This window comes from Cyprinodon variegatus, unplaced genomic scaffold (genome assembly GCF_000732505.1).
Source record: "Cyprinodon variegatus isolate N-32 unplaced genomic scaffold, C_variegatus-1.0 Scaffold199, whole genome shotgun sequence".
Classification (NCBI taxonomy): domain Eukaryota; kingdom Metazoa; phylum Chordata; class Actinopteri; order Cyprinodontiformes; family Cyprinodontidae; genus Cyprinodon; species Cyprinodon variegatus.
The window spans coordinates 1,114,715-1,138,880 of NW_015150652.1; the positions used below are offsets into that span (position 1 = coordinate 1,114,715).

Sequence of the window (24,166 nt, forward strand, 5' to 3'; positions counted from 1 at the left end):
ATCCATCCATCCATCCATCCATCCATCCATCCATCCATCCATCCATCCATCCATCCATCCATCCATCCATCCATCCATCCTTTGGTTATTGCAGCTTCCATAAGCTCCATAGAAATATCTCTGATAATAAAATAAACCTTAGTATTTTTACTGTCAAAAGTTGCTAAACAGATAATTGTAAGTGTGGACATGAAAAGCTGTGCTCAGGAATGCTTGAATTCTGATTTTTTTCAGTTTCATGTTTCTGCAAATCTGCCAACAAGCAAGAGCCAATAAATGCTTACAGGATCTTTTTAAGTTTTAAAAGAAAAATATGTTTTGGAATCAATGTCTCATAATGTAATAGGAGGAGAGCCTTAGTCAGATGCAGTGATGATGGAGAGTAACTCAAAGTAAAGTATTTTGCTGCATCAGAGTTTGTGTAGCCCCACTTAACCTTTCGTTATTTGTTGTTTTTCAATCTTGACACCCCTCAAATTCTTTGATGGAAGGTGCAAAACTACCTTTCTGCTGTTACAAGCCTATACGCAATAACCTCCTCTCACTTTATAGCACTCTCTTTAAGCTTTTGCACAATAAAATCCCCTTACTTTGTCAAACATAGAGCTATTGTGTCTGTAACCAAATTATTTTTTTTATTTACACTCTGGAGCATAAATCAGCATTAGCATTTTTTCCCCAAGCATTTGTAGGTAATATTTGTGGGTCTTCATGCAGTCTAAGGTAGTGTAGCTCTGTGCCAGTATGTACCACACCGAGGGCTGGAGATTAGCAGCAACAAAGCAGCTAATCAGTGAAGGAGTATCAGAGCTGTTGCTGCGTTTGCCGCCCCCTACAGCCCCCTGTTATCGACCACACCTCGTAGAGAACAAAGAGAAAAGAGGCTGTCACTAGAAAGAGGACAGAGAAAATAAAGAGGAAAGTGCTGAGGACAAAGAGGAGAAAGAAGCTAGATAGGAATTTTTCTGTAAGACCTAGAAGAGATGAGCTAAATAATAGATGTAAAATATTGCATTTGGTTTTAGGTAAATAAGCAGGACCCTTTTAGGCTGATACGAGATTGTGGTTTTCTTTGAGGTCTTAGATGCTCATTACCTTATATCTGTTGTTTACCTAAGAGGTTATCTAAGTATGGAGGAAAAAAAAGTGCTCCAGTATCCTTGATAGAGGTTGGACTAGTTTTGGAACCAACAGAAAAAGAAACAAAATTCTTCTGATTTATTTTTCACAATATTCTTCCAACCCTACAAAAATATTAAATCACATACTGGTAAATGTGTTTATTGACCAGTTTCTTTAAATACGCAGCATTTGAAAATGGAAGAGCGGAAGAACTTTTCTTGGTTAACGTTTTTTTATTTTATTTCAGTTTAATATGGAAAAAAGAGTCATAATTCTGACTTTTTTGTTAGAATTCGGATTAATCTCAGAAGTCTGACTTTAATCTCAAATTCTGACTTTAATCTCATAAATCTAACTTTAATCCCAAAAATCTAAGTTCAGAATCAGAATCAGAATCGGGTTTATTGCCATTGTTAGTGAAGGAGTTCACAACTAGGATTTTTTTATGGTACAATCGTGCAACATGAAACATATAATATGAAATAGGTAAATAAAATTATAAAAACACTGGGGTATAAGGCATGCAAAAAATATACTAATACTATACTAAGTTTAATCTCAGAATTCTGCCTTTAATCTCAGAATCAGAATTCTAACTTTTTTCCCGTATTAAACTGAAATAAAATAAATAATCAGTTAACTTTTTTTTTAATAATCAGTGGCCCTAATCCTCCTTCCGTAAAAAAAAAACAAAAAACAAAAAAACACATCCGTTCCAAGGTAGTAGCAGTCATTCAGCAACATTTCTTTTCTAGACAATTCAAAAATGTCCTTCCTCTTTTAGAAGTTCTCTGTTCAGGTACACTAAGTTTTAAAGCTTATCTTAAATTAAAATATCAGTTCAGTTTATAAGAAATTAGATAATGAGAGAATCATGACACTAAAAATGGTTTAGTTTTAATAATCTCATACATTTTTTGACACTAGTACTAAATAAATGTAAACAGAAAAAAACTTTCTCCCTAATGCATACAAAAGAAAACATTTAATATATACTTTTTTAGTAAAATAGGATTAATAGAAATGAACAGTCACCATTTTTGTTACCAGAAATGAACACAACTAAAGTAAAGTCCCTTTTTTTTTTCAAAAAGAGTTACCTAAACAGAAATAATTGGTAGAAGTGAGAAAGACGGAAAACCAATCATTGTCATTCGATGGTCAGTTGCTCTGGCTTTTAAGTTTTTTTTGTCTCAGCAAGAATGTTGCACACGTTGCTTTCAAAGCTCAACCCTATAGAGACAAACTGTCAATAAGACAGTGAAGAGATATCAGGAAAAAAGACAGAGGAAGACTTAAAGGACGAGGATGAGCTGGCAAATATCGAACAGAGAACCTAAAGAGGAGGGAAATGGTCACACTAGAGGGTGACAGCTTTGAAGGGAAACACCCTGTCGAGCTATATACGATTTAACAAGAGGGAGAAGCAATCCATGTAAGGCACCATTGTACTTCTAGAGTTGGTGGTTAACTTGATCTGACAGGCTTGTTTTTTCAGGCCCCTGAGGGAGCAATGGGTTTGGGATGTGAAATTTACAGGCACGTGTTGTTTTTACATTACTGAAGCAGTTACTGTCGTTTCCGTCACTGAAACAGGTCTTATTTCATGCTTCGTTCATACTGTGGGAGGAAGCTCTTTGTCATCTGGAGGCATTCCTCCAAATGCTAAGTGAAACCAACATTGATTATACCTTATTACCTTCTCTTTCTATTTCCCTGCTCATATATTAATATTTTAAATGTTCTCATTGAGAGAAAATTTGCTTTAAAGTCCAATTTGTTGTTTTTGTGTGTAAAGTTATATAAAAAAAAATTATCTTTTGAGATAAAAATTATTATCATTTTTTTTAAATAAGCTAATGGATGCCTTGTACCTTTCAAATATATATACACCTACAGAAATATTTTTTTCATGTTGGTTACAACCATAAACTTAACTATATTTTATTTATTTAATGTGATTAACAGACACAATGTGAAGTATTATTGTGTAAGTTGAAAAGAAGAACTTTACATTGTTTTATGAGTGCAGGTGAGTGGTTTATGGTGGTTTGTAGTGTGTTGCCATTGTTTGGCCTATTTCAGTGTGCCGTGCATGGTTTTGTATTTAAGCTGTAAATAATTCTTCTTAGAGTTGTGTTGCATTTAACAACGTTTTTCTTCTTGCTAGTCTAATATGAAGACTAGAGATGTCTCCTAGGCTTTTAAACCATTAATCAAAGGTGTGAATAATTTCGCATGGCATTGCTTTCTGTTATAAAATGTTTAGTTAACTCATAGGATTTCCCTTGTTTTTCTCAATCTTATTTAAAGCAAACTAGGCCAGAAGCAGCATGCCGAGTCAACATAGTGTAATAAAACATGACTCCAATTTATACAGCAGGGACCTCTTGCCTTTATCCAATAACTAGTGTCTGGTGTTTCATCCTATCCCACTCCCACCTGACCATATTTCTGCAGCCGTATTAGTTTTTCTCTCTTTGTATGTGCTGAGACGAGCTGAATGTGACCCCACCTCTTAGAGGTAAAGCTTTGCTGGCTAAGGAATGATGCTGCTATCTGAGCTTTGATGGTAGTGCTGTGGGAGGGATTTAGGGGTTAGACGAACATCATCATGTGGATTCCTTTTAGAGGTCAGGTAAATACCTCAAAGGGTAAGCTAACAATGAGGAAAGCATTTGGGTTATGTTGCTGAGGATGAAATAAGAGCAGTATGTATCTTATTGCTGGTGTATGTTAAAATTAATTATAAGCATTATATAATAATAGACAACATTCAAGTTTTGAATTGATGGCGTTTGTGAGAAGCAGGGACGGAACACAGGGATTTACACAAATCTTTAGTCAAACATTTTCTTCTTTTTTTAGCTAGCAAATATAATGGACAAAAGAAAAGATCAATTTAGGACAATTTTTTTAATGACAAATCATTTTCTTTCATAAACTGGTACATTGACTATACAACCAGAACAGAGTGTTTGTCTTTTCATTAACCATCATTTGCTTTAATATCAGACAGGAACATCAATTTTCCACTCAAAATTAGATTTGGGCATTTGAGTTTATTAAACTAGATATAAAGAAATCAAGCATTTTATCATTTTATTTACTTTCATCCAGGATATAAAAAAAAAAAACAACAACATTCAAAATCAGAATGCATTGAATTTAATTTCTTTCTCTTAAAAAAGCACACATTTGGGACCCTTTTTATCTTAACTGTAATTTTCTCTTTAATATAAATACATAATTGAGTTAACTGTTTTTTGAACATCGCAATTTTACTTTTGATTAATAAATGTTTGGCGTCCAGTTTTCTATATCAGCATTTAGCCTTGTTATTATTGGTAAAATCACATTTCTCAAAAGGGACCAAACTTTACAAACTTTTACATGAGGCATTTGTGGATAAGAAAAAGAAATGTTTTTTGAGTTACTGAAAGGCTGGTCCTAAGCCAGGGGCTTTAAAACTAAGAATCCCTCTAGATTTATTGATGCATCTAAATATATAAGTCAGAAGGACATGTATAATGTACAGTACATAAAACACTTGTTATGGTACCTTTACATCTCTCATTTCACTGTCGGCCTCATTTTTCTTGTATTTCTAAATTCAAGTCTCCAAATGCTCTCTTGATCTGCTTAATAAACTCAAACACCCTTATCCTACTCCTAGATAGGCTTGGTGTGACCAGTCATGTGATAGCTGGGACCTGATCAGTTCTCATTACTTTGTGGCTTAGTGCATCTCATCCAGTCCCTCCCACACTGAACCCCTTGGCTTACTGCGCTGGAGGTCTATTTTCCCCGTGACTTTGGGCTAATCTCCCAACCAAGTCGTGGTGAAACCTCTCAACCTTTATATCCCACAATCTACTTAATACCAAATATACAATATAGAACATGTTTAACACATTTTACTTTTATGAACATTTCAAAAATACAGTTCTCCTGTACCTTCTGCTTTGGCTTTTTTTTTTAACCGTCTGTTTCATTTCTCAACACCACATTAGTTTAACTCCCTTGTGTCCTTCCTGTGCACCCTTACTTGCTCACACTTACACTTTCACTTCACATCATCACCTCATCTCTCACTATCATGCACATTTGTGTAATCTGTCTTTCATCCCTTTAAGTCTTGCCTTCTGTATACACCTCCTTTTTTGCAGTCCAGGATAGCAACTATGGTATGGTCTTGATTCAAAGGCTCAATGAAACTGATCACCTTTAAAGTATTGTCTTTGACTCTCTGTTATTCATGTCTGCTGCTCTTTTTCATACTTCCATGATAAAAAAAAATAAAAAAATCGGAGTCCAGCTCCTTTTTGCATTTACTTTGGAATGTGAAGAACTTTTTTTTTTTTTTTTTGTTCTCAGGTCCTGGTAGGGATTAGGTAATCAGTGTTTTCCTTTTTTTTTATTGCTTTTGTCAGAATTAAATCAGACTGAAAGCAATTCAGCACCAAATGAAAGCATTTATAGATACCAGTGATAAAAAAAAAAGATGGAACAACGAGGGCCTCAAAATAAACCAGTTAGTTCGATCTCATTATTTCTTTGTTTGAAGCTATTGCAGCAACTCAGCAAAACGTTAATATACGTTCCTGCTTATCTCTGAGTTTCTTAGGTAATTAGCATTTTCATTTTCTCCTTGTCCCAATAGAGAGGTTTTATAGTTTTAGTGCAGATTGAAGATAAATTAGAGACTGTTTCCAATCTTTGTTCTTCAGATTTTTTTGTTGTCACTTATTAATTTTCATTGCAGGGAGGTTTTTTTTTCTTTTTAGGCAGAGGGACTGATATCTAAGCTGGATCTAGAAAAACTAATTCATGCATTTATCCTTAGTACAATTGATTACTGCAGCAGTGGCTTTATAGGTTTGCCAAAAATGTCCATCAGACAGCTGCAGCTGATCCAAAACACTGCTGCCCGTGTTCTCACTAGAACTAAGAAAGTCGAATACCCTGAATTTCAGAGAACAGATTTAAAATTTCTTCTGTTAGGCTTTTAATCACTGAATGGATCAGCACCTCATTAAATAACAGACTTGTTGCAAGTTTTTCAACCTCCCAGACCACTCAGGTCTTCTAGTTCAAGCGTACTCTGTGACCCAAGAACTAGAACCAAACATGGAGAAGCAGCCTTTAGTTTCTATGCTCCACTTATCTGGGTCAAACTCCCAGAAGACTGTAAAAGTGTTGAAGGTCTGAATTCTTTAAGTTAAAAACCCATTTGTTTAGAGCTACCTTTGACCGTGGAAGTTGAACTGATAACTGAGGTATTATTAGTTTAAGGTTATGGTCAAACTGTTTTTCATTGGCTGCGATGGACTGGCGACCTGTCCAGGGTGTACCCCGCCTCTCACCCATTGACAGCTGGAGATAGGCACCAGCACCCCTTGCGACCCCACTTGGGATTAAGCCTGTTAGAAGATGGATGGATGGATGTTTTTCAATGGTTTACAGACATGCAGATGTGCTTTACTTTGTAACTGTGTCTCTCCTCTTGCCAGACGCATGAAGTTACCACTGAATTGCTTAAAAGTCTGACTAAAATAGATCTGCAGTCTATCTCAATCAGATCTACGCAAACCCCCTAGCAGAAAAATGGTGTCGGGTGTGATCATCCCCATTGACTTTCAAAGAGCGCTAAACGCCACAACCTTGTCTGACACAGGTTTCTGTCCGGTTGGACGCAAAATCTGATTCAGTGTTTTCAGCACTTAAGTTACTTTTAAAGCAAGATTAAAAATGTATTTCCTCGTTTGATTTCCCATTATGTCTTTATCTAAAGCATTGTTAAATTAAGATTGCTTTTCAACTTTTCTTTATCTGCCTTTGTTACACCACTGCAATACAGTTCTCTCTTGTTTCTTATCTTGTCTTTAGCATTGCCTTGCCTTTAAACAATAAAAGTGGAAAAAAGATACCTTTCCATACATCTGATGTAAATATCTGTTTTCAGCTAAATCAAAGTAGGCATTGCTGAGCCTCCTTTCTAACCCTCTGTCTCTGCCTCATCCTTACCTTCTGCTCTATTCTTAATCCGTGCTTGATTTTCTCACCACAGGATCTGGATGAATCTCTGACCCTAGGGCTGCATCATGCATATCCAACCTGTTTTTCTTGGAAATTCCAATTGGCTGTACTAGTTGTGGAGAATGGGATCATAAAAGCAGTGGAAGAGTGTGCTCATGTATGCTTGTGGACCTCTGTGTATGTTTAGTGGGAGCTCTACGTCATTAAATGGGTTTACCAAGTCTCTTTTAGGTTTTAGGAAGCCTGCAGGCTTTGCTTTAATCTATTTGGCTTCTTGCAGTTCGACTGCCGTTCAATACCAGAAATGACTGTGTTTCATTTCAAAGGACATCACAGTGACAAATAAAGTCCTCCACCCAGAAAACAATTAACTGTGATTCTCTTCAGAGAAACCGATGAGAAGGGATAAAAAATATAAATGAGCAAGTGAAGGAAAAAGGTATATTTCAGCAGCCTTAAAAGTAATAACTTGGTCCCACTTCTAGATAAGATCTGTTGTTGGACAAACAAACTCAGGAAAGTAATTTAAAAAGGATACACCTGTTCTTAACCCTTCCTCAAGCTCTGTATGACTCTCTAATAGCAGATTGTCCTTTACCTCTTAGTCAGCAATTGAAACGTTGCCTTGCAAAAGTATTTCTGTTCTACTGTATGAGTATTTGGTCTTTTTATTTACATTATACCCACATTTTTAAATAAACATTATGTTACTGGGATGTTATGATAGACCAGCATAAAGTGAGTAATTGTGAAGTGAAAACTATCAAAGGTTTATGGTTAAAGTTCCAAGTCTTTTGGGTTATCTCTTACCAGCCTTGCCCATGTAAAGACTGAAGGTTTCGCCCTCAGATGGAGACTGTCTGACATTTATTGTCAAGTCTTGCTATAGATTTAATTTGGGATTTAACCCTGTATTTTGACATTTCAACCTAAGAAAACGATTTGATGGAATCTGTTCCATGGTAGCTCTCGCTTTATGTTTGTGGTTGTTATTTTGCTGGAAGGTAAACAGTAACCCCGTTCTCAGTTGTTGCACTTTTAACTGGAAGTTGGCCCCTCAGCACTTATGTGTGAGCGCTCTGCAAAATTGTGCTTGCACGGCGGAGATGATGTGTATTTTATTTGTTTATAGCATTGGAACAGCTTTTAAAGCACTGACACATGCCATGTGCTGTGGCCTAGCTTTGGAGACTTTCACGGTTTTGCAGTGGACCAAAATAGTTTAACCGTCTCCAAATTTAATTTGCTACCCATGTTTAGTCATTCCTTGTGATAAACAGCGCCACTAATGAGCATTAACACAAAAACCTCTGCCTCAACAGCCACAACCTATGACCCCAGTCTGACTCTAGCTGTGGTTCAGGCTCAGTTCAGCGAGGAGCTAATCCACTTATCATAGTGGCCCTTCACTCCCAGCTGCTCAATCAAGTTACTTCAGTTGGTAGTCAAACATACACTATTATCAGCTACTGGTCTGCTTTAAGTTGGAACCCTATGATACACATGACTGCTGTCATTTCAAAAGAGTTTCTTCTCAGAAAATATCACCTCATCAGTAAAGAAAAGAGTACTGTACCTCCATATGCTAAAGATGAAGCATCATTGAGTGATGAACTGCAACTTCACTTAGACAGAACCTCCATGTATCCTGAAGCTCAATCAGACTTCAAATATAGACTTCAACCATGAAGTCTATATTTTTGGACAAAGAACCCCATTAAAATTTATCAAATAAAGAATCAGAGTTTTCAACCCCTCTAAAATAACAAGCAATTTGATCTATCATTATTAGTTTGATTAAATTGAATTGGTTTATGATAGTGTTTTTTTTATAGGATGTTTTTTATTCTAAACCAATGGCCATCTCAAGTATATCACTTGAAATTAATTTACTTTATACTGCAATTGCTTAGCTATACTGCATGCTTCCTTGTAGTGTAGGTTATAAGAGGCACAGGCCAGCATCTCAGTGTGGTAATCTTAGCTAGAAATATACAATATTACAAACAATTTAATTGCTTATTTTTAAAACAAATAGTAAGTATAGTAAGTTTACACGTCATGCAAACTCTTCTCCATGTAGGCTACTCGTGTCTCAGAGCACAGTTATGCAAAAAAACGATTTTCCTCATCAAACTCACCCAAAGATGGCAACTGGAAATTTATAGGAATTGAATTATATAACTTGTTTGACTAAAACTTCTTTGAAAAAAAAAAAAAAAAACTAATGTTAAAAGGTCAGATTTCCTTGCATGGAATGTTGCGACATTGCTCAGCAAACTGTTCTGATTGACTATCATCATTCCTGTTTTGTTGTAATTTAGACAAGGAACATACGAGATATGTAGGTTATTGTAAGGTCAAGTTATTGTTGCTCAATAAGAAAAACAAAATTACAACTTTTTGAGTATCAACTTCAATGTTGAAGTATTGTAAAATGTATGATTATATGAGCTACCTTTTCTTACATATAAAGATATAAGGCTCACACTAAGCCAGGTGCTACTGGAGGCTTTTTCCTGTTATAAGGTTTTTCCTTTTAACTGTCACTGCATGCATGTTCAGTGTGAGGGATTGCTGGGGAGTCAATGACAACGCAAATGAATATCTAGTGTGACCACATGATAATCCAGGAGGAGGAAATGTTGCACAGTCAATAATTCAAACCAATCAGCTGAGTTTTCTTATATAGTTTCTTTGTTTATGCGATTTAATTGCATTTTCTCTGTAAAGTCCCTTCAGAGGACATGTATAGTGAATTTGCACCTTTATAAATAAACTAATTTGGATAAAATTTTGAAAATAATTCAGTTTGTGAGCAAATTCTTACCTTTTCCGTCAAGTGAGCAGTTACAAAGCCAAACAAATACATTCCATTGCAGTACCTCCATTTGAGTTAGGCAACATTACATACAAGCTCAAAGCTTGGGGTTACAGATGCTATCTCTTACTATTACAACGTCCCTGAAGTAATGATAGGAATGTTATAAAATGAACACAGAAGACAAGTTTTACATTAAGAAAACAGTTGAGGGACTTTGGGAGAGAATTGTACATCTGGTTGAATCAGAGTGTTACTCTTAACCAATATTAACAAAATAGAGATAATTTCCATATTGTTTTAAACAGAAAATTTCCTCTGCAGTTGCAAAGTTCTGAAGAAAATCTGAACTTTTTAAAAATAATCTTCAATAAAACTGATTTCCATTTATAGAAGGATAGCAGGTGTCACCGTCACATTCAGGCACCATGAAGGGTGACTTGTTAACACCCACACAGAAAAACCCACATAGAGGCTTATTGGTGGGGTTTAGGAGAAGAAAAGAACAGCTGGAAGCTGGGCTACCCTTTGACCCTTCACAATTAACATTCATATTATTGTTCACACACACTCACAGACACACGGGCTGTACGTGCTCCAATGCACAATTGTCAATGTTTTGTTTTTGCCTGAAGGGAATATTGTCAAATCAGAATCCAGTCTCTGTTCTACATTCTTTGAAGTTTAGATGGTGCTTATGTAGTCTGTCCTCGCTTGAGTCTAGCTCACCTACAAACACACTTGACCTTATTATACCGAGCCCCCTGCACGACTACGTGTTGGCATGTATTTTGAGAAATGAAACGAAACTAAAACATCATTAGTTGGAAGAAAGTCTGCTGGCCTGGAAGGCTTTGTCCCCTCTGAACACACAGCTTGTTTTAATCAGATGTAGTTCAGTCCTTGTGATTTCATTTGAAATGGAAACATGTCAGTATAGAATCCTTAAAATCGAGTTTGCTAGATTTATTGTTTTCGTTGCCATCGGGTACAGATGGTAATAGGTAAATGATGAAATAAGACTTTAAATGAAATACTGCCATCTGGCAACAGATTCAAAGCTTCTCTAACAAGGGCAGCTCTGCAGGAGTAAGAAACAAGGAATGCTTGTGGTAGTGACAAATCCTTTTTGGAGTTTACCTCTGTGGCTCCGCCATTTTTACACGCCTTATTTAGAACTTTCCATTGGGTACACGCAAGCAGTGGAAAAATATTGTGGCTTTTATAGGGAATTGTGTCCAAAGTCTCTGCTTGAATAACATTTGAAGAAGTATTAATGATATGTTTTACAACGAAGAGTGTGCATTCTTGTCAGAAGGCTCCATTTTTGCTGCATTTGTTTGACTGAAATAAATCTTCATCTGATCAGTGGTTTAAAGCAATCTACTTCTTTTTTTAATTATTGTTGAAGTGGCCTGAAGCAAAGGCTGCCAGCTGCTTCTCAGGGCTCCCTGCTCTTAATGGGCTCCTAATGTGTTATTTAGATACAGCCTATTGTGTATCAAATTAATATGCATTGATTGTGTATGTGTGCAAATCTACTTTCACGTAATCTCAGGTTAACAGCTGCCATAGTGTTAGCTTTCTCTGGTTAAATAAAAAAAATGGTGGGTTTAGGCCTACAGGTGCCATAGTGAGAGAAATGTATATTTAGCAGAGAATTCCTGATGACAGAATCTAATCAAGAACAGTTTGAATCTCTAAGGGAGCAGGGTTCCCCAGAGAAGCTGTCATCAAGGTAGATGAGTCAAACCGTTTGCATTGATCTCAACCTCTCTGGGGTTTTTGGTCTGAAAAGAATCAGTCAATACCAAAAAGCAGGCGCAACAATCAACCATCCTGAGTGCATCTAGTTCTGAAGAAATGTATACTTTCTCGTTAAACGTTTTGAATACAACACAAGTTGTACAATGTCCTGAAGATTATTTTTCAGTTGACATGTTGACAACGGTATGAACGCTCATGCAAGCAGTGAAAGCTCCAACAAACTCAGCAAAACAATCAGTACGTAAAGCAAAATCTTACCTGAGATATTTAATGCGGCATTTTACCTGATCAGAAAATATTAAGCAAAGACAACGGGGAATTTATTTTTTTTACACATCAGATCAATAAAGTTTTTTTTATTTTAAGATTGCCACAGACAAATCAGTGTTAAAGTCTAGGCTTTCCACAGCCAGAGGAGGGGTGATAATGGACACAGTCATTTTGGCTCAGAGTTACAAAAGCAGATGAACAAGAGGAGATTGAAAATAAAGCATGTTTTCATCACGTATTTAATCAGGCTGTGTATCATTATTTGAAACCCATACTAACAGGTTGCCTTACTTTATGACCACACATGTTCGTTTGTTTTCTTTGTACAGACAAACTACTGGTAGCTCCTGTTAAAAACTCATGTTTGATGTTCATCTTTTACATTTTCCTGAAGTATTTTAGGGTTTTGGATTATCATTAACTATGTTTCATCCTCTAAAAACTTTAAAGGCACACTGTAGACTTTGTGACCTAAAGAGGTGATACATATGAGTTTTAAATTATTCCTTCCTCCATGATTCAATTTGGAAGAAGAGGTACCGTCATTGACCAGGTCATGTGACCTGGAAGAACATATCACTTTACGGCCACAGGGTCTTATATTGTCATGGGGCTAAGGCTTTTACTCTATTACTTTTCCGCCTCCTCTACTACAGGCTGTGGCTGAGGCAAGAAAAAGTTTAAACTTTCTGAGAAGGCTTAAAAGAGAAAACGTAAAAGGGATCAAGCCTGAGGAATAACAAAAGTCTGCCCTACCTGTCTCCTCCATGGGGACCATGATAGATGTTGAGTAGAAGCAAAATAGGAGTAATTACAGGTCTAGTGCCCCTAGTGGCCTAAAGTTACACAGTGTCCCTTTAAGTAATGTTAATTAATCATTTATCCTTCTGACAACGTTTGGGGGTTTATTAAATGTTTTTCAGCAAAATTCCTATGTCTGCTTTGCCTTCCTTTGCAAAATCCTAAAACATTTTCAGAGCATAAGCATAAAGATTGCTTATTGATGAGTTTCTCAACCTATTTAAAGGATTTACAGATGGCGATGTTGCGTCACTTTCATTATAATCCATCACTGATTTTATATCCAATTTTTTGTGTCAAACATTTATACATTTACTGATATCCTTATTCGACTAATGATGTGTGTTAGAAGGCTTATTCATTTGAAGCTGCCCTAAATTATGAGATATTTTAAAAAATATATTTTTTTAAAGGATGTTTTGTGTTTAACCAGTAATTAATGACGAGATCAAAACGTGCATTTCCCAAACATATGTTCTTATGGAGCCTCCCAAACTCATAAAAAGAAACAAACAAAAAAAAAAAAATGAAATGAAATCCTGTGGTGATTCAATTATAAGAGCAACAAAGCAGATTCCTCTCTCTGTGCATCTCTTTGTCATACTTTTATTGCACAAACCACTAAAATGCCCCGAAAAGGTCTATCTCTATGCACATGTGTGGAGAAACACAGATGCATCCACTTAAACACTTCTGTAATTTTGCTGTTCTTGCTGATGAGTTACAGGAATTAAAATGACACAGGGCGGTTTCCCTGAGGCAGCAGTGGTCCACTCACTTTTCATCATTCATGCCCCCATTTATCCCAAAAGCCACCAGCTTAGACAGTCTCAGACAGCAGACCTCAGTCTGAGGTCCAACTCCAGCCCATCTTTGTGCTTTCTTTCTTCCTAATTACTGTTTTCTTCTCATTCTGAAGGAAATTTAAAACTGAGAGACAATGAGATATAATCACTGCTGACTTTATAATATATGGGAGCCTCCTCTGGATAATGAAATATGATGACCCGAGAAAGCTTTCAAACAGTTTTATTTCCTCTCTTATTTTACTGTTTCATTTATTTTGTTGAGGTATTCTGTCATAAAACACTCTTAAGCTATTGGAGTAAGTTTTGTAAGCATCATCAGGCTCTCAATTGAATCAATATGACTGTTGATCAAGAATCATATAATGTTTTTTTCCCCTGATTGGATCCTTAAAGAGTCACGCTAATATTACAGGACCATTTAACCACCATGGTACTGCCTCTCTAGGTGGCAAATGTGAACATTTCCTCCTCCGTGTTAGCACCTAATCTGAAACTCCCTATTAGCATCTGTGTTAGAAGATTGGAACAATAAAAATGTCTGGTATTTGAGCACATACCCAGATCTGTTACAGGCAGCTGTTGCATCAGCCAGAGTTCTTCTTACGAAGCCTTCAGCCACAGACAGAAAGGCTGGGTTCAGGAGGCTATTAATATTTCATGGTACCTTTAGGGAAAAACAGGCTGACCTATACTCTGATCAGGACCCTTTACGTTCTCTATACGCTGCTTTAAATATGTGGGGGGCCTGATACCATCTTTATTATATCCTTTAGCTGTTATGAGCCTGTAAAGGTCTGTAAAATGATGTCATTCTGCTGCTCTAACTCTCTGCTCATCCATTTAAAAGGCTTCTTTTCGTGCAGAGTTTGGATGCATGATTTTTTAAGATCGTTGTAACTAGTAACAGGTTTCGATATTTCCCTAGGATTTTAATACCCAATAATACTAATTTAAATCTGTATTTAAAAGTGAGGAGTTTTTTTGTTATTTGTTTAGTCTTTTTTGGCTTTGCTAATTAAGCCAGTTCCCCAAAAAAGTGTTTTCCCAATTTTTGGGAATATTTCCAGTTAGAAAACAAAGGCCTATCTTCCACCTACTACTTTTACCCAACTGAGCTTGAAGTTTTTAGCTACAGACTGAAAGATGGCTACCTGAACAGATAGCCTAATTGATCAATCAGTGAATATTAGCCTGTTTCAAATGTGGTGCATTGGATGCACACACTAGTGTGAAATAAGTTAATATCTTGAGTTACATGTGGGGCTGCAATAATGTTGCTGAATATTTTATAGCGGTATACCTTGCAAAAAATAAAAAGAACACTTAACTGTCTGTCAACAGAAAAAACTCAATACCTTAATTACATCATAATAACAATTTTTTTTGTGAAAAAATTTTAATTTGACTATGCTTCAGTTTTCATAAGAAACAGCAAACCAAAACAAAAAATATTATTCCCTCCTTTAAACATTTTCTGCAGCATTGAAAATCGGGAATCTCCAAATATTTTACCGGTAGAGATTCAAAAATATTCAGCGAATGTTTATTGCAATCCAAGCAGTTTGCTCTTTATTTATAAAGCTTGCAATGATATTGCAAGAGATTTTCTTATTTATAATGCTTCCCTTACCAGTATATGTGAAGATTAATGCTTTGGGTTTGCCTCCGTTACTAAATTTGTTTTATTTTGAAGTGGTTGCTAAGTCATCTATTTTAGTTTAAGTAAATTTTTTAATATATTTCCATAAAGTCACAGAAAAGGCATGTACAGTTTGTATGCTCTGTAAAAGACAAAAAATCAGCAGCCATTATTGCTAGCTGCAGATGGCTAATGATTCTTAAATTTGTGTTTTAGCTGTAATTTCTCTTTGGCACCACTTTAAAGGGCTATTTTAATGCTGTTTTTTTCCCGTTTTGTAGGAAAACTTTGATCAGCTGTAATTGACAACTTTCAGACTGGTAAAACATTTAGCACTGAACAGTTTAGGATCTAAGAAGCATTCACTCTATTTATAATAATAAGCAAGCTCATTTTGTCCTGGAATTAGGACCAACATAACTGGAAAAAATATATAATCTGGGGAAACCTTGACAGAATTTCTACATAATAAAAATGTTTTTAAATCACAGGTTATGCTTAAGATTTACATAATCTGTAGACAGATAAAAAAAAAAAAAAAAAACAGGCAATCATAATTTTTTAAAGAAGTAGTGCTAAAATGTAGTTCAATCTCAGCGACCCAGTGTCCTGTTTTGAAACAATTTTGTTGAACTTCCTTTTTCATTATTTTAGCATAAGATGCTGCCCAGAGATAACTATTTAATCACACCAGATGTCCTTATGGTGCTCCGCAGTAAAACAAAGTTATTTACCTTTCATCTACAAATATTTCTGCCTTTATGTGTATTTAATTACCTGAATTAGGGAGTTTTTGGCAACCATCATCCTTTATTATGTTCATTGATAATTTTAACCATTGTTTCTTCCTAATATAGAAATCAATCTCCTTCTCTGCATCTCTCTTTCACCTCCCTCCCTTTCTCTCTTACTCTGTGAGGCTTGATAGGCCTAATCATTTCCAGCCGTGAACTCCACATGAAAGACAACAAGCATTTGCCGTAATAGGGTGCTGAAAGAACGTGTGCGAGAAAGGACAGAAAATGGGCAAAATACTTTTGAAGGAAAAGGGGAGTTCAGGGGAGGAAGGGAGGTTAAAGGAGTATGGATGAAGCCTCCGTCCTCCTTGTTCCCGTCTCAAGGTCTTGTGCTATCATTAGCCCTGGCCTTTTGTTCCTCTGCCAAACTATGCTGCTTCCATCTCCCACCTTCCCCTCCCTTCCCTGTAATATATCTTAATTGTACTCAGAGTGTCTGAACTCATCGGCAAGACAGAAACACAAATTAATTCGGAGATGTAGGAATGTTGTAAGGAATGTTGCTCACTTGAGAGAAAAGGAATGTTTTGGGGAACATGAGTGGAAAAACGTTAAATTAGTACTTTAACTTTATCCAGGTCAAAATGGCTTGTTTTGCTTTTTAACCCACCCATTTATAATATTCATTTCATTGTAAATAAATGGGTGTTTTTTTTAGCAGCATGGATTATATTTTCAAGCTACACATTAGTTTTTCACTCAAATTATCATCACATTTAAGAAAAAAAACAGAATATAAATTAGTATAAGGATCCTGTTTCCAATCAAATGTAAAGCGTAGTTTGATATTCCTGATAATTTTCTCATTAGTCATTAGATTCAGTTATGTGATGTAAGAAACTTCCAGCTGTTACGTGACCCAAAGTCAGTTAGAAGTTACATTGCATGATTCCCTTCTTCAATGTTTTATAAAGCGTGCCTGATATGAAAAACCACAAAATCATACTTTAAATTAAGGTGTAAACATGTGTTGTGTTGTCTTTACATAGATTCTTTATGGAATTTATGCAAATCTATAGCTCTAGTTTATTCCCCTGCATTTGCCTATTTCCAATGAATAAACCAGAGGTCAAGGGTTAGCGGACCGGAATCCAGATCCAGATCCACCTACTGGCTAATCCAGACCCAACCTGATTTAAAATATTTTAAATTACCGCATGTTGTCCAACAACAGTGTCTTATTTCACTTGTGCCGGTTCTCCTGTTTGTACAGTACGCCCTCCGGAGCGCCTGGGACCAGGCTACACATGATACAAATTAGCCAATGAGTTGTGTCAGTCTGGGGCGCTGCTGCTGCTACATTTCGACACAACAGGCAAACCTGTAGCAAGCCCAGGGAAGTAAAGAAGGACAAGACGATAAGAAAAAGTGAAAAAAAGTGTGGACTGCTGGAAGAACTGTTATAAACTCGTGACAGAAAAGTGAAATGGTGAGCTCAAAGATGACCCTGCAGATTTTGAGTACGTTTGGCTAAACCTGCTGCTGTGAAGCAGGATTCTCCACCATGAACATAATCAAAAACAAATATTGATCCAGGCTCAAAATAAGCACCTTGATATGTGCTTTAGAATGGCTTTGTCTCCATTCAAACCCAGATTTAAAGCCTTGCAGGGCAACTTAAAGCCCACTGCTCTCATTAAGCCAGAAAAAAGAAAGAAAAATAACAAACGGTCAGTTCAGGCGTTTTATAAAATGTGAATCAGGAAATTGTTTATATACCAAACTGAACGATTGTTGTTCTCTACTTAAAAAAAAACTTTAGATTTTAAAATGAAAAAAGGTTATATTTTTTAGATTTTTTTTTATTTATTTAAAAAGTCAATGTATTACTTGGATGAATAAACACCTCATTTTATTTTAGTGTTAAATTCTGTATAAGATTAGAATTAAAAATGTCTCCGGACCTTTACTGGTTATTGATTTTCTTTATTCGGACCTTGCTTATTTATAATTGGTTACTCCTGGAATAAACTCTGTGCACAAAATTATGCATTGTTGTTTATTTGTCTTCTTTGTTGAGTATTTTGATAATTTAAGTTAGTATTAATGAAACTAGAAAAAATATCTGTAGTATATTATTGTTTGTATCAAAACTTTTAAATATTCAAGGGAGGTTGAAGGAGTTTATATCAAAACAACGAACCATTTAATTGTGGTTTTGATCCCCATCTGAGCTAAATCTAATCTCCTGTACCGTAACCTAGTAGGTTACAGGAAGTGGTTGTAGATCACCGGTTATCAAAGTATCTCATTATGAAGTTGTGAACTGATGCTTAACTTATATAGAACATGCAATCACAGGCAGCTTTTTTTCTGGATTTTATTTCACTATTTCAAATTCACTTTCCTGGAATCTCACCACATGTTTTTTATTTTTTGATTACATTGCATGATACTAGAGCAGGCCACCACTGACATTATCAATGCTTAACTTTCAATTCTAGGTGATATTCTGTCCTGCATTTTATTACAATTCTTTGTTATCTAGTTTGAAGTTTAAAAGCCTCTTATTTTGCTTAAAATCTGTATTTGCCAGAAGAGCTGCAGTTGTATCTGAGATGCCGTGCGTTAATCGGCCCTGACAGAAACCAGTGTTTCATATTGACAAACCACAGAGAACAGCAAGACCTATCTGAAGCAGCGTCCATATACTGAAGCTGAGAATAGATGAATTAATCAAAGAGCAGCAGTGGAAATTTGTTAAAGGATTAAAGGTTGTGAGTGATGCAGTAAAAACATGACAGTTGGGAAAAATAGGAAAGGAAATTAAATACTGGTGCCAGATTGATTTCCTTTCACTTGTGAGTTTAAAAACATTATACGATACAAGGCAGGTATCTTCAGAATTAGTGCATAAGGTTCTAGTATCAATTAACTGGATGCCCAAGGCTTTGGGGAAACCCTCTTAATTAAGGCACTGTACCTGAAGCACTGGAATACAATTTTAAAAGTGGTAATAATTATTCTTAAAGAAACATTTTTTTAGAGAAAATAATAATGCAAAATGGTTTTGGGGGATTTAGTCCATTGACTACAAATTGTTTACAGTATATTACTGCAGATTATTGCAATTATTAGCCCTTTGAACTGATTCTCACCTGTCATTCATGGTTATATTTTTGAACTCCAGGATTTCAGTAGGATAGGGTTCATGGTTTTCTAAAGAAGTAAAGGGAAAAAAAAGCAGGAGGAAGGGGGGGTGTTTAGAAAATCAAACCTGATCCAAAAACCTGCTTAAACGTGAATAGTCTGAATGGCAGTTTCCCAAAACGATGGAGACAAGCATGAGATAAATGTATACTATACTAAACACCCGAAGAGATTAAGATGTTGAATAGCTTGGACTTGAGCCTGAGCTGGCGTTGCTATGTGCTTGTATGTTTACCTCTGTAGGACCATGAAAAGTTCACCAAGGAATAACTTTGCAGAGACAAGTCTGGGTGGCTTCTCTACTCACTAGAAGGCAGGCTCCTCCGAGTCTAACACACCAGATTTATGAAGACCTGTTAAGCATAGGTATTTTCTAGATTATCCCTTTAAAAAAATATTTGCAAATTTACATATAAGCTAAAAGTACAGGGGACAAAAAGCTAAATGTAAGCAGTTTTTGATATCAGATTGACTTATCAAGCAGTGTAAACTGAGTCTTAGTGCAATGCTGAAAACAAAAATTATTTATTCAGGCTCCTGTTCCGCCAGGAAAGGGTTTTCATCTGTTGCTAGTTTCTTATGTTGGAGTTTGTCAGTACAGTCATGGATTCTAACATTTAAAGTTCTGCATACTGCCAAAGTCTTCAATCAGCCTAACCGCTGGCCTGTGTGCAGTATACCAAGAAATGGCAACAAAAATCATTGCACCTTTTTTTTCTTAACTCTCACAGTTGAAAGCATAAATTTCTTGTCCTGCTTTGAGTTTCTTTAGCATTTTTTTTCAGCATGAAGAATTGGTAACATTAAAGTTTAATGTGTGGAGAATCAGACTCCTACTTTTTCTCTTGTTCCCAGCAGCGTTGCAAGTCCTTTCCCACGGATGTCTCAGTCTTCGAAAATCCTTCCAAGTGTGCTTACATAAGCTTCGTACTGTAAAGGCTTATTTTTTTTTTTACCTTCTTTATTATAAGCAAGGACGGCCATTTGCTATGTTGGGTTGGAATCTTCATTAAAAGTTCGAGGTGAGAATGAAGTCACTCTATGACCAGGTGGACGGGTTGTGGGTGTTAAAATCCTTTTAATTAGATTAAGTGAAAACGACCCTGATCATATTTGAGATGGTGTGGATAATCTAAAGTCTTGCTGTATTCCATCACCACAGGTGGCTAATCCATCACAGACGGCTAAGAGGGATACAGTGAACATTTAGACAATAGTTAAGATTGTGGAAGATAAAGTTAATCTCAGGTTCCAATACGTTTTCAAGCCACAAAGCATCCAGACATGACCAATGAGGCTGAGTAAGACTCCTCAGAGAATCTCTAGTCTCTATCGTAGTGCAAATAGCCCTGTTTTATTTCCTATATTAACAACAGTCTGGGTCAAGCTGCGGGTATTTCTGTCTGTCTGCAGCCAATAGGTGGAATAAGGGTGAAGATGTGTTGATGAAGCAGAAGGAAGTATCAGACCGGATTTCTGATGTCGGCTTCTATTTTTGTCGGGTTCAGGGCCAGGGCAAGTTCAAATTCAGGATTAGGTCCTTTGATGAAATATATATATATATATATATTAGAATAGAATAGAATAGAATAGAACACTTTACTGTCCCAAAATGGGGTTATTTAGATGTTTATAGCAGCAAAATGTGTGCTATTTTCCAAGATAACGTAAAACTGACAAACTAACACAATATAATTACTCTTTCTTTTCCTTACCTTCCTTTACTTACATTTGAAAGCACCATGTTTCAAAGTATAAATCTTTACATGATCACATGTTCACATTACCTTCACTTTCAGTTCTTCTCTTGAACTTTAGGGAGATGAGGGTAAAACAGCAAAGGGAACATATCTGTATAGATGGATATACATATCCATCTATAAATACACAATATAAACACCCTGTGCAATAACCCTCTATAATGATCCTACTATTAGAATAATAATTAAAATTTATATATTCCATGCACCTTTTTCTTCTCACAGTCTTCTCCTTTGAATATTCCGGGTGATGTAATGAGTAAATTTCTCCACTATGAGATCAATTAAGTCAATCAATCAACAATCAATCAATACCAATCAATGTCTCTAGATAAAACCCTAAACTTTGGAACTCCTAATTTTCAGTATACAGTTAACCCTAACTCAGGCCATGTGGTACCAAAAACCCTTTCATGTTGAAAGCACGAGCCGATCATTTTTATTTCTCAACATTTTGAAGCTTGTCATCCATCTCAGGCATACCTGTTTGGCATGTCCATGTTATTTAAACATCAATTCTTTATGTTTTTAAAGAATTGAAAGGAAGAAATTGACTGAAATGTTAGCCAAGTTGACAGCCATTTACTAAAACTCAGTTTAAATGATGATCAATTATATGTGTATTAAAGGGGCTAGGTAAGATTTTATATAAAAAAAGAGAAAAGAAACTACATAAAATTGAAACTGCAGATTTAACAGGTCTGATGTCCAGCTGCTGACAGCTGTGACAGTCAGTGAGGGATTCATGTTATCAGGCCTTGTGGATCTTGGCTTTGCTTCAAGGATTTATCTGCAAATGAAGAGCTTCATAAACACCACAAAACAGCATCACGGGCGAGTTTAAAAAGTCCAGACCATGGTCCAAACACGACATTTCCTCAATTGTGTGTTCCAAGGAAGTCTTTGTTGATACGAGATTTCTGAGTGTTTTTACTAGTTTTCTCAGAACTTGCATGTAAACACAGGCGGGTTGATTTGCAGCTCAGTTTAATAGCACATTAAATAATATGAAACATAAGAGTTCTATCAAATATTGAAATTAAATGGATTTGTTCTAGAGAAGAAAAAACTAACTAGGAGAGTATATTCTACTGTTTCAGTCCCTAACATGATCAGGTATGTAGGCAGCCATTTACAGGTAAAAATAGGACGATTCTGTTAGAGCATGAGAGTAAAGTGTTTATCGGTTTCCTTAAGAACACTTTAGGACCATTCTCGGGTATCGTTTTGGGACTTATTTTTTGTCTTACTTTTGAGACTAAACTCCTGCAAGCATTTGGACAACGTGCAAGCTGTCAACGCAGACAGGATTTGAACCCTTGACCTTCTTCCTGTGAGGCAACAGTGCTAACTACCAGGCCTTCCCGCTGAAGACGTGATTAATGAATATTGATAATTTCAGCTTTTAAATCAACCTGTCCTGTCAAGATAATGTTGTTTTCTGGCCAAAGCCAGACAACTCTCTGCAAGTAACTCAACAGTATGTTTTTCTAAACAAGGTTTGTCTTTCAGACTTCTAAAAACTAGATGGTTAAGAAGGTAAAACCTTATTTCAAAAGCAGAGCACTTAGAGCTTGCTTTCAAAGCCTTCCTTATGACCTGAAGATGAAATGGAGGACAGTGAAATGCTAAACATCTTTAACATGAGCATTTATTTTACATATACCACAATTTTCCATTCTTACATTTTTTGTAACTTTAGAAAAACAAGGATTGATTTTTAAAGTGGCCAAACTGGAGCGACAGTGGCTTCAGGTATAGGAGTTTGCCCTGAAATGGAAGAGTTGACAGTTCAAGCCCCGGCTAAGGCTTTCAGTGGCACTGTGCACTTGGGCAAGACACTTCACCCGCATTGCCAGTAAACGGCAGACTGGCTCCTGTCAGTGAGCCCCAGCGCAGCTGTGGACAAAATGTAGCCGCCACCATCAGCGTATGGGTATGTGTGTGGGAATGGGTGAATGACTGAATATGGTGTAAAGCTCTTTGGTCAAGTCTTCTGAGTTTAAAAAGTCCTATATCAGTACAGGTCATTTAAAGTGGGACCTGAACCAGACCACAATTTCTGTGTCATTTTAACATGTTGTGTTTATGTATATTCGCACCCTGTGTCAATTGATCCTTAAGAACTGAAGCGCTTTTAATTGCTCGACCAACCTTTTCATATGTTCTAATTTTTTTCTCTTTTTGCTCATCCAAACCAACGAGAGTACTTCCAGTGACTTCTCTCCCTTTCTGTGCCCACATAACAATGCAGTTTTTTTAGATTTATATTTTCATTTTATTGTATTCTCTTTTTATTTTTGATAAATCTGGGATATATAAATGAATGGCATAAAATGGATTGCCCACACAGATATTATTTTATAGTGTTTTGAAAATTATGACAAGTAATGCTTTATTTAAGGTATATATATCAGGAGCACATCTACGCTATGTTGTGTCCGAATTATGCATTTTTATACTGTTGTAATACCAAAGGGTTCAAAAACTGAGAGACAGGAAACAGTTGTGTTTGAGTTTTGTGGTTTATTAGACTGTTATTTTAATGTTTATTTCAATCGTAACATAAATAGAGTGATACCTGTGTTCTTTTTCTAAATCATGTGTCTTTTCCATTAGGTTTCCGCCACAGATGGAGACCGAGGTTCTTTTGGGACCATTACCTACACCCTGGGCTCAAGCTCTGGAGGCACTGTTCCCTTTACCATTAACAAGGAGACGGGTCAGCTATGTACCAGTGCAACTCTCGACAGGGATGAGGGATTAGAGAAGTTTGAACTGGCTGTAACAGCAACAGATGGAGTAAGCCATTTTTACTATATAACTATTACATCTATAATAAAATACACTTGTTGTAATACAGTGTTTAAATCTAGAAATTCGATCCTATAAGGAAATATGATGAATGCCAATCTAGTACATACCTTTAAGGAGACCTCTTATGAAAAATTCAGTTTTTGCAAATTTTTGTACTTGTATTTGGGTCTTTAGCGCTACATTGCAAACACAAAAATAACAAAAAAAAAAAAAAAAAAAAAAACTACCATTCAGCCATTTTTTGGTGGTTTCCACATTGTGAGATTGGTGCAGCCAACTAAAACTTATGTCAATAAAAATGACACTTTAAACGGCTCATTCTGAAAGGAGCTCAAAATAGATGGAACCGAGGAGGTGAAATCTCATTATTTGAG

The 24,166-nt window shown here is 36.1% G+C and overlaps 1 protein-coding gene across 1 annotated transcript in view; it reads left to right on the forward strand.

Moving 5' to 3' along the window:
- Positions 1 to 24,166, forward strand: part of LOC107087924 (protocadherin-16-like) — a 108,322-nt gene that overhangs the window by 54,793 nt on the left and 29,363 nt on the right. Inside the window, exon 5 of the mRNA XM_015379768.1 lies at positions 23,595 to 23,777. Within this exon, the coding sequence (XP_015235254.1) occupies positions 23,595 to 23,777 (183 nt within the window). The remainder of the gene's footprint in view (positions 1 to 23,594; positions 23,778 to 24,166) is intronic.